Here is a 15829-nt window from a genome sequence, read left to right as displayed (position 1 = left end):
ATGGATACTTTTGTACCTGTTTCCTCCAGCATCTTCACAAGGTCCTTTGTTGTTGTTCTGGGATTGATGTGCACTTTTTGCACCAAAGTACGTTCATCTCTAGGAGACAGAACGCGTCTCCTTCCTGAACGGTATGACGGCTGTGTGGTCCCATGGTGTTTATACTTGCGTACTATTGTTTGTACAGATGAAAGTGGTACCTTCAGGCATTTGGAAATTGCTCCCAAGGATGAACCAGACTTGTAGAGGTCTCCAATTTCTTTTCCTAGGTCTTGGCTGATTTCTTTTGATTTTCACATGATGTCATGCAAAGATGCACGGACTTTGAACGTAGGCCTTGAAATACATCCACAGGTACACCTCCAATTGACTCAAATTATGTCATTCAGCCGATCAGAAGCTTCTAAAGCCATGACATAATTTTCTGGAATTTTCCAAGCTGTTTAAAGGCACAGTCAACTTAGTGTATGTTAACTTCTGACCCCCTTGAATTGTGATACAGTGAATTGTAATTGAAATAATCTGTCTGTAAACAATTGTTGGAAAAAAGACTTGTGTCATGCACAAAGTAGATGTCCTAACCAACTTGCCAAAAGTATAGTTTGTTAACAGGAGATTTGTGGAGAGGTTGAAAAACAAGTTTTAATGACTCCAACCTAAGTGTATGTAAACTTCTGACTTCAACTGTACGTGCAAAAACAGCATTATTGTTTGCCACATGGGCTGAAACGGCACCATTTTGTTTCTCTCCGTAGCTCACGCACTTTCAATATTTAAATATTAAATCATTTGATTTTTCCATTGTGTTGATGATGGGGCTTGATAATTGATTGTTTTTTTCAAGATTAGAAGAGAATCGTCCAATCCATCGGGTGTCTCACTATACCCCCATATGCCATGTCTTGAAATATGCAGACAGGCGGATTAAAAGTACATTTACATTGTAATACTTCTGGCAGCCATCTTTCAAGCTCTGCCCACAACTTCCGGACTTGATAGCATTCCCAGAAAGCATGGATTATTGAGTCATTTTTTGTTTTACACTTAAGACATGACTCTGCCGTTGTGCTGTTGAATTTGTGCATTTTGTCTCTTGTTTCATACGTTAGCTTGTACTGGATTAAGCGTACATTTTCGTTAATTGTAATTTTGTTTGTTATGCCCCAACTTTCCCAACATCTTGTGTCTCTAACCCTGTCTCTCTCTCTCTCCGTCTATCTAACTGAGGATAGACAGACTTGCATTGTGTTTTCTTTGCGTAAAAATACTTTCCCGGTTATAGTTTGTCTTTTCTCCTTGCTTGCTTACGGTCAATATATGATTTTCAGATGTTAGTAAAAGATATGACTGACTATTTTGTTTCAGATCTATATTTTGAGATGCCAGGTACAATATGCTGCCCACTTGAAATAGTAGGCTTGTGCTTGTCATTTGTCTCCTGAAGAATATTTTATTCTTTATGCTAAGATTTAGTATGATATAATAATTGTATTTTCAGTGCAGTGTACATAGTGTAACTGCAAGACATAGCTCACATCAACTTCCCTCCCTTTGCCTGTCTGGTCTTTTGATCCCCTTCACCTCTGCTAGGCATCTACTTTACACTTCTGTCTACTGCTTTGGCACTGTCAGGATTCAGGAACTCTCTTATGTGTTGTTAGTGTAATATTAGCATTTCTGTAACGGTCGTCTTGTGGTGATTGAGCGGACCAAGGCGCAGCGGGTTGTGAATACATAATGAATGTTTATTAAAGTAAAGACGAAACACGAAAACACTTCAACAAACTACAAAACAAATAAACGATGTAGACAGACCTGGACTTGAGAACTTACAAATGACGAAGAACGCAGGAACAGACTACATACACGAACGACAAAACGAAACAGTCCCGTGTGGTGCACATACACAGACACGGAAGACAACCACCCACCAACAAACAGTGAGAACAGCCTACCTTAATATGGTTCTCAATCAGAGGAAACGTCAAACACCTGCCTCTAATTGAGAACCATATCAGGCAACACAATAAACCCAACATAGAAACACAATACATAGAATGCCCACCCCAACTCACGCCCTGACCAACTAAACACATACAAAAACAAGAGAAAACAGGTCAGGAACGTGGTCTTGCCCCACTAAGTCTTGCCCGACTGAGTAAAACTGAGAAGATGGAGAGAAACGTTTGTATGCATTAGGCCAATAAGTGAATTAATCATACATTAAGCCAATACAGGCTGGTTAAATTATTCAAATTCTTGGTAGTTTGTTCAACAGAAAAGTGAAACAGTGGAAATTGTAGCCAGTGTATCTATATAAATAGTTTTTTGCAGCTGAGCTGGTTAGCAATTATTATTATTTTTTTTACTCTAACCCTGTCTCTCTCCGTCTGTCTATCTAGCTGAGGAGGACGGTGTGTGGGAGAGCGGCCTATCCTATGAGTGCAGGACGCTCTTGTTCAAAGCCATCCACAACCTGCTGGAGCGCTGTCTCATGAACCGCAGCTTCGTACGCGTCGGCAAGTGGTTCGTCAAGCCCTACGAGAAGGATGAGAAGCCTATTAATAAGAGGTAAGATGCTCCTACTCACTCCTCCAGTTCCCTTCTTCCTTCCCTTCTCCCCAGTGTCGATAGTCCTCCAGTTCTCTCCTTCTTCCTTCCCCTCTCCCCAGTGTCGACAGTCCTCCAGTTCTCTCCTTCTTCCTTCCCCTCTCCCCAGTGTCGACAGTCCTCCAGTTCTCTCCTTCTTCCTTCCCCTCTCCCCAGTGTCGACAGTCCTCCAGTTCTCTCCTTCTTCCTTCCCCTCTCCCCAGTGTCGACAGTCCTCCAGTTCTCTCCTTCTTCCTTCCCCTCTCCCCAGTGTCGACAGTCCTCCAGTTCTCTCCTTCCTTCCCCTCTCCCCAGTGTCGACAGTCCTCCAGTTCTCTCCTTCTTCCTTCCCCTCTCCCCAGTGTCGATAGTCCTCCAGTTCTCTCCTTCTTCCTTCCCCTCTCCCCAGTGTCGACAGTCCTCCAGTTCTCTCCTTCTTCCTTCCCCTCTCCCCAGTGTCGACAGTCCTCCAGTTCTCTCCTTCTTCCTTCCCCTCTTCCCAGTGTCGACAGTCCTCCAGTTCTCTCCTTCTTCCTTCCCCTCTCCCCAGTGTCGACAGTCCTCCAGTTCCCTTCTTCCTTCCCCTCTCCCCAGTGTCGATAGTCCTCCAGTTCTCTCCTTCTTCCTTCCCCTCTCCCCAGTGTCGACAGTCCTCCAGTTCTCTCCTTCTTCCTTCCCCTCTCCCCAGTGTCGACAGTCCTCCAGTTCTCTCCTTCTTCCTTCCCCTCTCCCCAGTGTCGACAGTCCTCCAGTTCTCTCCTTCTTCCTTCCCCTCTCCCCAGTGTCGACAGTCCTCCAGTTCTCTCCTTCTTCCTTCCCCTCTCCCCAGTGTCGACAGTCCTCCAGTTCTCTCCTTCTTCCTTCCCCTCTCCCCAGTGTCGACAGTCCTCCAGTTCTCTCCTTCTTCCTTCCCCTCTCCCCAGTGTCGACAGTCCTCCAGTTCTCTCCTTCCTTCCCCTCTCCCCAGTGTCGACAGTCCTCCAGTTCTCTCCTTCTTCCTTCCCCTCTCCCCAGTGTCGATAGTCCTCCAGTTCTCTCCTTCTTCCTTCCCCTCTCCCCAGTGTCGACAGTCCTCCAGTTCTCTCCTTCTTCCTTCCCCTCTCCCCAGTGTCGACAGTCCTCCAGTTCTCTCCTTCTTCCTTCCCCTCTCCCCAGTGTCGACAGTCCTCCAGTTCTCTCCTTCTTCCTTCCCCTCTCCCCAGTGTCGACAGTCCTCCAGTTCCCTTCTTCCTTCCCCTCTCCCCAGTGTCGATAGTCCTCCAGTTCTCTCCTTCTTCCTTCCCCTCTCCCCAGTGTCGACAGTCCTCCAGTTCTCTCCTTCTTCCTTCCCCTCTCCCCAGTGTCGACAGTCCTCCAGTTCTCTCCTTCTTCCTTCCCCTCTCCCCGGTGTCGACAGTCCTCCAGTTCTCTCCTTCTTCCTTCCCCTCTCCCCAGTTTCGACAGTCCTCCAGTTCTCTCCTTCTTCCTTCCCCTCTCCCCAGTGTCGACAGTCCTCCAGTTCTCTCCTTCTTCCTTCCCCTCTCCCCAGTGTCGACAGTCCTCCAGTTCTCTCCTTCTTCCTTCCCCTCTCCCCAGTGTCGACAGTCCTCCAGTTCTCTCCTTCTTCCTTCCCCTCTCCCCAGTGTCGACAGTCCTCCAGTTCTCTCCTTCTTCCTTCCCCTCTCCCCAGTGTCGACAGTCCTCCAGTTCTCTCCTTCCTTCCCCTCTCCCCAGTGTTGACAGTCCTCCAGTTCTCTCCTTCTTCCTTCCCCTCTCCCCAGTATCGACAGTCCTCCAGTTCTCTCCTTCTTCCTTCCCCTCTACCACTGGTGTTGTAGTAGCCCACTGAAGGATAGAATAAAGATGGATTGAATACATTTGTCAATAGTTCAAGAACGTCTGATTTGTGCCTCATTTACACTTGGGTGCTGTGCTCTATTAATCAATCAGATAAGTACCCCTCTCTTCTTACTCCCTTTCCAGGTAGATTATGTCCTGAGCCCAATGCCCATTCTCAGTCCCCATAGAGAAGTGTGTTTTCTGCGTTGGTTAAATAAAGTTGTGAAGGTTTTGAATTGGAGAGCAGGGCTACAGACCCGTTCTTTCTACCCTGTTGGCTGTACTTCCTGGAAGTGTGTTGCCAAGCCGCAGCAGTGACTGAGCCGTCCCCTCTATCTGGTGGGGAGGATTTGTCTCTGTCAGTGTCTGGCCTCTGATAAGCGAAGGAGGCACACAGCTGCTGAGGTGTAAACAACTGAGGTGGTGACACTCGGTGCTCCTCGTCACCCTAGTCGAAATATCTTGTAGGATTAGTGAATTTTTTCAATAGAATCCTATAGGATTCTCACAATCCTGTACGATTTTGTAACACCTCTATCAGAATCCTATTGGACTACTTTTTTCCTATTGGAAATAAAAAGTGATCCTATAGGATTCTTGTAGTCCTATAGGATATTGTGTCACCTGTATCAGAATCCTATTGGAATCCTATTAGACTACTTGGACAAATAATGACACTTGAATAATGTTTACCTAACTTACATTACTCATATCACATGTATATACTATATTTTATACCATCTATTGCACCTTGCCTATTCCGCTCGGCCATCGCTCATCCATATACTTACATGTGCATATTCTCATTCACCCCTTTAGATTTGTGTGTATTAAGTAGTTGTTGGGAAATTGTTAGATTACTTGTTACATATTACTGCACTGACGGAACTAGAAGCACAAGCATTTCGCTACACTCGCATTAACATCTGCTAACCATGTGTATGTGACAAATAACATTTGATTTGATTTGACTACTTTTTTCCTATGAGGAATCAAAAGTAATCCTATTGGACCCTTAAGAGTGACTGATGCGGTTACCGCTAGCACCGGCTTGCAGTGTTAATTACCTACCAAGTTCAGTTCGCTGCCTGTGGTTGTGCATAGAATCTCTTTATAACATTATTATTCTAATTGTTTTATCCTTCACTGTGCGTGAATGCAATAACTGTGAGTACAGTATTTGTTTCCTTGTGTTTCCTGACGAAGTTGTCAATGTTGTAGTCATATTTTTGTCATTGTGCAGGATTTTATGCACTCGTTTTTTATTTTTGTCATTTTTTTACAATATATTTATTGGATGTTACTATCAGCCACATTTTGCCTGTCAGCTGACTAGCTAGCTAATTTGTAGCAATTTGTATCTCATTTTTTAGTCACTGTATTGTTGTAGCAGATGAGAAATGTTTATCTGGTTTGTTTTAGCTAAATATACTGAATGTGCCTTATTGTAGGCAAGTCAAACCATTTTTAACATTTCTGGTTGATCATAAAAATAAATAAATCACATCATGTTTTTGGACTCATTCAGCAGGTCTTACCCAATTAAGTAGAATACTAATGAAAATGTATGTTGAAAATTCCATTTATATATCTATATATAAGTAGAAAATTATGCTGTTACTGCTTCCTGTTGACAATACATTTTGATAAACACCCCAATGTCAAAACACAGTTTTGAAGTTTCCAAATCAATAAACAGTTTGTGATATATTGAAAACATAAAATGTACTACCTACACATACATGTGTTAAAATAGTAATCATATTACTTGTTTTAAACAAGCACCTTATGAACTACATATGCACCAAAAACCCTGTGTTTTGACAAGTAGCAGTGAATCACTCATATTGGGCTCCCGAGTGGGGCAGCGGTCTAAGGCACTGCATATCATTGCTAGAGGTGTCACTACAGACCCTGGTTCAATTCCAGGCTGTATCACAACCGGCCGTGATTGGGAGTCCCATAGGGTGGTGCACAATTGGCCCAGCATCGTCTGGGTTAGGGTTTGGCCAGGGGTAGGCCGTCATTGTAAATAAGAATTTGTTCTTAACTGGACTAGTCTAGTTAAATAAATAAATATTGGTAAGGGGGGGAAGTCTGGTTGTATGCACAGCTGAAACTAACACAACTCAAAACCACATGGAAACTGGAAATATCTGCTGAAGACAAGCTACATTTTGATTTGATTTGGGGGTCGCAGAAATAGAAACACTTTTTTGTCAATCACTCATATTGATATCACGTTGAAATCAATAGAATGAGAGGGGGAGTCGGGTTACAAGTCCTGTTCAAACTGACCTTACTGGAAAAAACCACAATCTTGGTATAATATGTACAGTACCAGTCAAAAGTTTGGACACACCTACTCACCTACTAAGGGTTTTTCTTTATTTTTATCATTTTCAACATTGTAGAATAATAGTGAAGACATCAACACAATGAAATAACACATATGGAATCATGTAGTTACCAAATAAGTGTTAAACAAATCTAAATATTTAATATTTGAGATTCTTCAAAGTATCCACCCTTTGCCTTGATGACAGCTTTTCTCTCAACCAGCTTCACCTGGAATGCTTTTCCAACAGTCTGAAGGAGTTCACACAACACATATACTCAGCACTTGTTGGCTGCTTTTTCCTTCAATCTGCGGTCCATCTCATCGCATACCATCTCAATTGGGTTGAGGTCGGGTGATTGTGGAAGCCAGGTCATCTGATGCAGCACTCCATCACTATCCTTCTTGGTCAAATAGCCCTTACACAGCCTGGAGTTGTGTTGGGTCATTGTCCTGTTGAAAAACAAATGATAGTCCCACTAAGTACAAATAAATAAAAAAATCTCTAATTTATGCTCCTTAGACCAAAGGACAGATTTCCACCGGTCTAAAGTCCGTTGCTTGTGTTTCTTGGCCCGAGCAAGTCTCTTCTTATTATTGGTGTCCTTTAGTAGTGTTTTTTTGCAGCAATTTGACCATGAAAGCCTAATTTACAGTCTCCTCTGGACAGTTGATGTTGAGATGTGTCTGTTACTTGAACTCTGTGAAGCATTTATTTGGGCTGCAGTCTGAGATTCAGTTAACTCTAATTAACTTTTCCTCTGCAGCAGAGGTAACTCTGGGTCTTCCTTTCCTGTGGCGGTCCTCATGAGAGCCAGTTTCATCATAGCGCTTGATGGTTTTTGCCACTGCACTTGAAGAAACTTCCAAAGTACTTAAAATTTTCCAGATTGACTGACCTTTTTGTCTCAAAGTAATGATGGACTGTTGTTTCTCTTTGCTTATTTGAGCTGTTCTTCCCATAATATGGACCTGGTCTTTTACCAAATAGGGTATCTTCTGTATACCAACCCTACCTTGTCACAACACAACTGATTGGCTCAAACGCATTAAGAAGGAAAGAAATTCCACAAATGAACTTTTAACAAGGCACACCTGTTAATTGAAATGCATTCCAGGTGACTACCTCATGAAGCTGGTTGAGAGAATGTCAAGAGTGTGAAAAGCTATCATCAAGGCTAAGGGTGGCTACTTTGAAGAATCTCAAATATAAAATATATTTTGATTTGTAAAAAAATAAAAATGTGGTTACTACATGATTCCATATGTGTTATTTCATAGTTTTGATGTCTTCACTATTATTCTACAATGTAGAAAATAGTAAAATGACGAAAAATACTTGAATATGTAGGTGTGTCCAAACTTTTGACTGGTACTCTATATCACTGGTTAGAGGACAACTTGTAGAATAATTTTGGATTGTTGCATTTTGTTTCAAGTGGGTTGCCAACGCAGAAAGTTAAACGCAACACTTCTTTGTTAATCACTCATGTCGGCCTCAGTTTGAAATCAATAGAGCGGGGGCAAATGTTTGTGTATGCGCTGTTTTTTATTATTTTGTATTTTGTATAAATTTTATTCCATTTTCTCCCCAATTTTTCCATGGTATCCAATCGCTAGTAATTACTATCTTGTCTCATCGCTACAACTCCCGTACGGGCTCGGGAGAGACGAAGGTCGAAAGCCATGCGTCCTCCGAAGCACAACCCAACCAAGCCGCACTGCTTCTTTAACACAGCGCGCCTCCAACCCGGAAGCCAGCCGCACCAATGTGTCGGAGGAAACACCGTGTACCTGGCCCCCTTGGCTAGCGCGCACTGCGCCCGGCCCGCCACAGGAGTCGCTGGAGCGCGATGAGACAAGGATATCCCTACCGGCCAAACCCTCCCTAACCCGGATTGTGCGTCGCCCCACGGACCTCCCGGTCGCGGCCGGCTGCGACAGAGCCTGGGCGCGAACCCGTGTATGCGCTGTTTTAACTAACACTATTCAAAAGCCACAGTGAAATTAAAAATAATTCATGCATCACTGGTTAGAAGAGAATTTGCTGAAGACAGTCATCAGAATTCTAGAATGTTGGATGGAAGTTTTGTGAGGCTGTTGAAACAGGGATGAAAACCAATCAGTTGCTTTGTTGTTTCATTTCAACAAATCAAGACCAGCTATAGGATGTCAACAGTGGCAAGTGTTGGCTCTTATTTGAGCGACTTTTATACAGAGAGCACCCCGAATTTTCACTGCCATTCGAGTTTGAAAATTATAGAATTCCTAAAACTGCCGGTGCGTATGACAAATCCATTAATATTGATCTGTTTTAGGCAATCGATTGTGTCTACAGACCCCAAACCAATCCAGATGTAGCATGCATCTGTCAGAAAATTGATTAATAATACCTGATCGTTTATGACAACTGATGTGTCCTCTCCGTCTGTCCCGAACTGCATGGAACTGTGTTGACAGTCAATGATCTGCAAGTCATTTTGCATGCCGAGCCAACCCCAGGCAATATCAGTAGCCTAGTCAAACTGCGCACTGTACCCAGCATCGATATTCAGGTAGGCGGCCTGAATATCGCTTATGTATTTCTGAGGTGAAGCTTGTGCAGACTAAATAACAGCCTAATGAGAGAAATGGCAGTCAGTGTGTTGTGGTGAGCAGCCCAGAGCAGGGATTGAAAGGCAAATGAGGAATTATTGATAAGAGCCCCTAACTAACTAGCTAGGGGAGACAGGAGCTCTGTTCCGGCTCAGCGTGGTGTCACAGTGCAGTCAACCCAGGGCATTGTGCATTTTTCTTTTTCTACTAGCTAAATGTCTCACATGTTGTTGCCAGAAACCCCAGGAAAGCAGTCGGTTGACAGGCAGGCAGCATTGTGAAAGCTGAGAGCTGCTGGCTGGTTAGGGCCACAGGATGGTGGTGGTTGGTTCGATTGTTAGTTGTTTCACACCCATTCATTGATACTGTGGCAACATCCATAGTTTATTATCTGATGGTTGTTTGATTTTAATTTGATGGCTGTTGATGATCACATCAGAGTTTCCATCCCAGACAGTCTTTTTAAAGCCCCTGAAATATCCCCTCTTATTAAAAAGCACAAAGTTTTCATTGCTTTTGTATGTGAACACAATGGCTTAATTTCATATAACTAATAATTATACTAATACCCTTAGTCTAGTGTGGTGGCCACTGGCCACACGGCAGCCCTGCTCTCTTTCTATTTCTGCTGGCTGAGAAGACCCAGGCCCCAGTCGAGGAGAAGGAACAATGAGGTTTCCTCAGTCAGCCCTGGAATTCACAGCCAGCCATGCCAAGCCCTCTTTCTCCAGTCTCCACTCCCTGTGCTACACAGAGACGGGGACAGGGTATAAATAGATCTACAGCTACCAAGAAAGAAACCAGCCATGTTCTCCTTAGGATGTTGTTGTTGTTCTTCATGACTTTGTTCCTCTTCCGGCCAGCCCGCCGCGGAGGCCGGGGTTGTATTCATTAGACACCTAACGGAATAAATAGAACTGGAACAGGGAGGGACTACCTTGACTTGTCCAATAAGAATAGCTTGTTTTCGTTTTCCGTTTGAAAATGATTCAATAGCAGGTTAGCGTTTTTTGTCATGAATCTTGTTCTGGAGGCAGCTCTGCAGAGAGGGCACTAGCTGGCACAGCCACAGCCATGAAATCAGATTTTAACCTTAACCACACTGCTAACCATAATGCCATCGCTGCAACTCCTCAACAGGCTTGGGTGAAGCGAAGGTCGAGTCATGCGTCCTCCGAAACATGACCCACCAAACCACCCTTCTTAACACCCGCCCGCTTAATCCAGAAGCCAGTCGCACCAATGTGTTGGAGGAAACACCGCTCAGCTGACGACTGCTGTCAGCCTGCAGGTGCCCGGCCCGCCACAAGGAGTCGACCAAACCATCCCTTATCCCGGATACACTGGGCCAATTGTGTGCCGCCCTATGGGACTCCCGGTCATGGCCGGTTATGACACAGCCTGGGATCGAACCCCTGCAAAGCAGTGCCTTGGATCAATAAGCCACTCGGGAGGCCCAGCACATGGTGTTTTAATGCTTTACCTCCCCAGTGGCCAGCTCCAAGTCTCCCAGCTCTGTGGGTTTTTCACCATGGAGCCATTTAGGTTTGTCCCAAAGGAGCCACCGTAGAGGGCTGTTTTTCCCACAGGGAACCTCCATCCACCAGGGTGGCTATACCTTTCGTCTTGTCACACACTTTGCATAATTTCCAATCATAATTTCCCACTGCCCCTAGGGGTCATAGAAGTGAGATTACTTTTCTGTTCCTAACAACTGGTCCAGGAATGGCTGAGTTTGTTTACTCCTAATTGAATGCAGTCTGACTGTCATAGGTATCAACTGATCCTAGATCAGTGCATAAATGGTAGACAAGGCAGTCTGAGTGTTGTTTACCATCTCCTGTGCTCTGTGAGAGTTAGGTAAGAGTGTTTATTCAGTCTTCCACTTGTGTTGAATACAAATAAACTATTTTCTCAGATGACCTGGGTAAACCTGTTAGAGTGGTAGGCCATGCCATGCTGTCGTCACGCTGACCGTGCGGCAACTTAAAGTCACACTCTCCCAGTCACTATAATTATCTAACATCTTACGCAAAGCAGGCTGCCTCTGACTGCAAAGTCACGGTTTCACTCCATGGGGACTTCCTCTTTTTCGTCTCACTGTCAGACAAGATGCTACAGCTGCAAACGTGTGGCACAGCATTTGGCCTATTGCGCACACACACTCTCAAATGTGGTTGTGCTGCGGTCTTGTAAGTAGAAAAAAGTCAACATGTCGGCCACTGCTGTCACTAAGTTGCCTCAGCCTGTCAGTCAGACCAATAGTAAACCCTTAGAGGAAGTGTGTGTTGCAGTGTGTTGCGTAGTGCAATTCTCAGGTCATTGATACCCACTAGTCATCAGACAACTCTCAGCTCTAGAAGTCCTCCCAACTGCTGTTGCTATATTCTCTGTTTAGCCTGTCACTCCTTAGCTCCCCTCCTGTTACGTCTAAGTGGCGTCACCTAGGACTCTCATTGGACGCCTGTGTTGCCATTCGTCTGTGTTCGTATCCCAAAACCCAAACCTCAGCTTGTTTGAAATGCTTACATCACTTCTCTCCAGCTCTTTCACACGCTAATGCACAGTGCACTCCCCCTCCCCCCTCCTTCTCTCGCCTTCTCTCTCACTCTATCTCGGCTTTGCTTCTCTCGCTCTCACCCCCTCTTTTTCTGTCTGTGTTAGTGGTTGATTTTATGTGACCTCCCACATGAAGAATGTATACAGTAGATTCCAGCAGCTCTGGGTTGCTTTGTGTTGTCTGTCAGTTCCAGACATAAGACAGGGAGAGAGCGAGAGAGGGAGAGGGAGAAAGAGAGAGTGTGTTCCAGGACCTGTTTTGGTCTGTAAACCTGGTCTAGATTACCCGCAGGCACCTCTACTCTGCTCCTAGAATGTGTTTGAGAGAGGGAGAGCAATGCTGCACTGTCTGTTGAGGCAGGGCAGGGGGAAGCAACGGAAGCCATTTGAAAGGGAGGGAGAGTGAGAGAGTGAGGGAAGGAGAGGAAGGGAGAGAACCTCCTCGTTGTCATGGCAGCAGGGAGATGCACCCCGGGATGGGTAACGCGTGTTTCCAAGGGGAAGGAGGATGCCTGTCCTCTATTGGTCAGCTTCAAAGAGACTTGTTTATGTTCTGTTGATCCAGGACCTAATTGGTCGTATTTTCAAAGAGCTCAGAAACTCCTCTTTAAGATACGTCAACTCCTAGCCCATGTTCAATAATATTTATACAAATTGCTTGATATGTTGCTAGATTTTGCTTGATAATTCTGCTTGATCTCAACATATCCTTTTGAACATAGTGTTCAATAAATTGACTAAATGACACATGAAGGCGTTGACATTCAGTTTATTCTAGCTTCTGTTATATTTATAGCAGATTGATGTAACAGCTTGCCCGACTGGCAATGAATTTATGCAATGCAGTGTGTTATGCATTGGAGCATATGCCTGTGTTCTTTTCTGCGTAGCGTGTGTTAGAGCTAGGCGATATGGACAAAAATCCATATTGCGATAAATTGACCCAGCGATAAATGATTTTGGCGGGAGTTGCTAGAGCTGGGTGATATGGGGAAAAATACATATCATGATAAATGTTGCTATTTTGCTCAATAACAATAAATAGGCCTACACCGATATATATACTTTTTAAATGGACTATTACTTTAGTCATATGAACAAAAATATCTAGTGGCAAGACAACTGAGATGATAGCTTATGATTAAAACATGAAGCTATTTCATCTAACATATCCAGGGGATGTATGATATTGTTTTGGTGCAACCTGTCAAAATAGGATCCAGAATGATGAGATATATTTTGGGCTCTTCAGAGAATTTGCCGTCATCTTTGTGCATATTGGACTATAGGCTACATTACTCACCACCTGAGGAAGTGGGAATTCAAAACACACAGCTAGATTGCTAACTCTAAATATGATATTGTTGCTAGATAGATTCATAAATTAGCCTACATTGCCATCAGTAAATGTAGGCTAATGTCCTAGAAAAACATTCCATTGCTAGGCTAATTGATGTAGGCCCATTCACTGCAGATGGAGAACCATACTACAGCCTACTCCAGTTGTAAAGTGGTGCCATGAAGTCAATATTAAGAGGTGAGAAATAAATGATATACTCACAGAAAGCTGTGACTCTCTTCTCTGTAACGAGAACAACAGTAGTTGCTTTGAAAAGGGCCTTTTTCCTGGCATTGCATTTTGAACAACGGTCACATGCTTGTTCTTCTCAGAATGCATCCCTCTTCCGGGTGCACAGTGGGGTAGAATGGATCCCTCTTCCGGGTGCACAGTGGGGTAGAATGCATCCCTCTTCCGGGTGCACAGTGGGGTAGAATGCATCCCTCTTCCGGGTGCACAGTGGGGTAGAATGCATCCCTCTTCCGGGTGCACAGTGGGGTAGAATGGATCCCTCTTCCGGGTGCACAGTGGGGTAGAATGCATCCCTCATCCGGGTGCACATTGGGGTAGAATGGATCCCTCTTCCGGGTGCACAGTGGGGTAGAATGGATCCCTCTTCCGGGTGCACATTGGGGTAGAATGGATCCCTCTTCCGGGTGCACAGTGGGGTAGAATGGATCCCTCTTCCAGGTGCACAGTGGGGTAGAATGCATCCCTCTTCCGGGTGCACATTGGGGTAGAATGCATCCCTCTTCCGGGTGCACAGTGGGGTAGAATGGATCCCTCTTCCGGGTGCACAGTGGGGTAGAATGCATCCCTCTTCCGGGTGCACAGTGGGGTACGGGAGTGAGAGGGGCTCGCTCACACATCAACAAACAGCCAAACAGGGACATGCAGATACTTTCATAGCATGAATCAACATAATGCATAGACTATTACTGTTGACCAAATAAAGGTTTTAGAATAATCTACAGGAACGTTGGGCAGCACAATTAAAGACAATTCTTTAGTAAAGGCAAGTAAGGCAATGTCAGTGTTGGTAATTTTCGGTTTATTGTCCCAGTTGTAGCACGTGTGTTATGCCTGGGTCGTACAGTCCTCCTTGCTTGCTCTCCCCCTCCTCCCCCTCTCTTTCTCTCGCTCTTACTCTCTCCCCCTCCTCCCCCCTCTCTTTCTCTCGCTCTTACTCTCTCCCCCTCCTCTCTCCCTCTCAGATGGAGGTAGGGAGGTGAGGGAGACTCCTTCTGTCCTGTGCTGTGGAGGGCGGAAGCAGAGAGCAGCGCTGCATTAAGTAGGACAGTGCAGGATAAAGACACACACACACACACACACACACTGCCTCCAGTCTGGGGCTAAAGCGCTACATTTATACCCTCAACCCAACACGCATGTGCAGATACAGACACACACATATACACACACTCAAAGGCAGATAATCACACGTTTACATAGATAACACAATGCCAAACACACATGTTTACATAGATAACACAATACCAAACACACGTTTGCATAGACAACACAATACCAAACACACATGTTTACATAGACAACACAATGCCAAACACACATGTTTACATAGACAACACAATGCCAAACACACATGTTTACATAGATAACACAATGCCAAACACACATGTTTACATAGATAACACAATGCCAAACACACATGTTTACATAGATAACACAATACCAAACACACATGTTTACATAGACAACACAATGCCAAACACACATGTTTACATAAACAACACAATGCCAAACACACATGTTTACATAGACAACACAATGCCAAACACACGTTTTCATAGACAACACAATACCAAACACATGTTTACATAGACAACACAATACCAAACACACGTTTGCATAGACAACACAATACCAAACACATGTTTACATAGACAACACAATACCAAACACACGTTTGCATAGACAACACAATACCAAACACATGTTTACATAGACAACACAATACCAAACACACGTTTGCATAGACAACACAATACCAAACACATGTTTACATAGACAACACAATACCAAACACATGTTTACATAGACAACACAATACCAAACACATGTTTACATAAACAACACAATGCCAAACACACACGTTCACAGCACGTTAGGATTAAGATTACTTTCTTGGTCAATTAGGCCCAACTAAAATTTGACTTCCGCTTTTAACCCAACCCCTCTGAAAGACACACACACACACACACACACACACACACACACACACACACACACACACACACACACACACACACACACACACACACACACACACACACACACACACACACACACACACACACACACACACACACACACACACACCGTGCTTGCACCCAAGTAGTCTCTGTAGCTACAGGAAATCCTGTGAGACCAGCAGTGTTGGGCCATGTAACCAGGCGACAGGTAGGGAGACAGATCTGTGGATGGATCATGTTGCCTCCCATCAGACCAGAGAGAGGGTAAACCATTAATGTTTCCTCTACCTCCGATTCTCTCCATCTCCTTCTCTCCTCTGCCTGCTCCTAGTCCCACCAGGCTCCCCTCTTCTCACTCTGAGGAAGTCATCAAAGTTA

At 44.5% G+C, this 15829-nt stretch overlaps 1 protein-coding gene across 1 annotated transcript in view; it reads left to right on the top strand.

Moving 5' to 3' along the window:
* Positions 1-15829, top strand: part of med13a (mediator complex subunit 13a) — a 104236-nt gene that overhangs the window by 25168 nt on the left and 63239 nt on the right. Inside the window, exon 3 of the mRNA XM_055873062.1 lies at positions 2403-2571. Within this exon, the coding sequence (XP_055729037.1) occupies positions 2403-2571 (169 nt within the window). The remainder of the gene's footprint in view (positions 1-2402; positions 2572-15829) is intronic.

Source organism: Salvelinus fontinalis, chromosome 2 (genome assembly GCF_029448725.1).
Source record: "Salvelinus fontinalis isolate EN_2023a chromosome 2, ASM2944872v1, whole genome shotgun sequence".
Classification (NCBI taxonomy): Eukaryota; Metazoa; Chordata; class Actinopteri; order Salmoniformes; family Salmonidae; genus Salvelinus; species Salvelinus fontinalis.
Note: the sequence above shows the minus strand (reverse complement) of the source record. Positions and strands in the feature narration are given on the sequence as shown.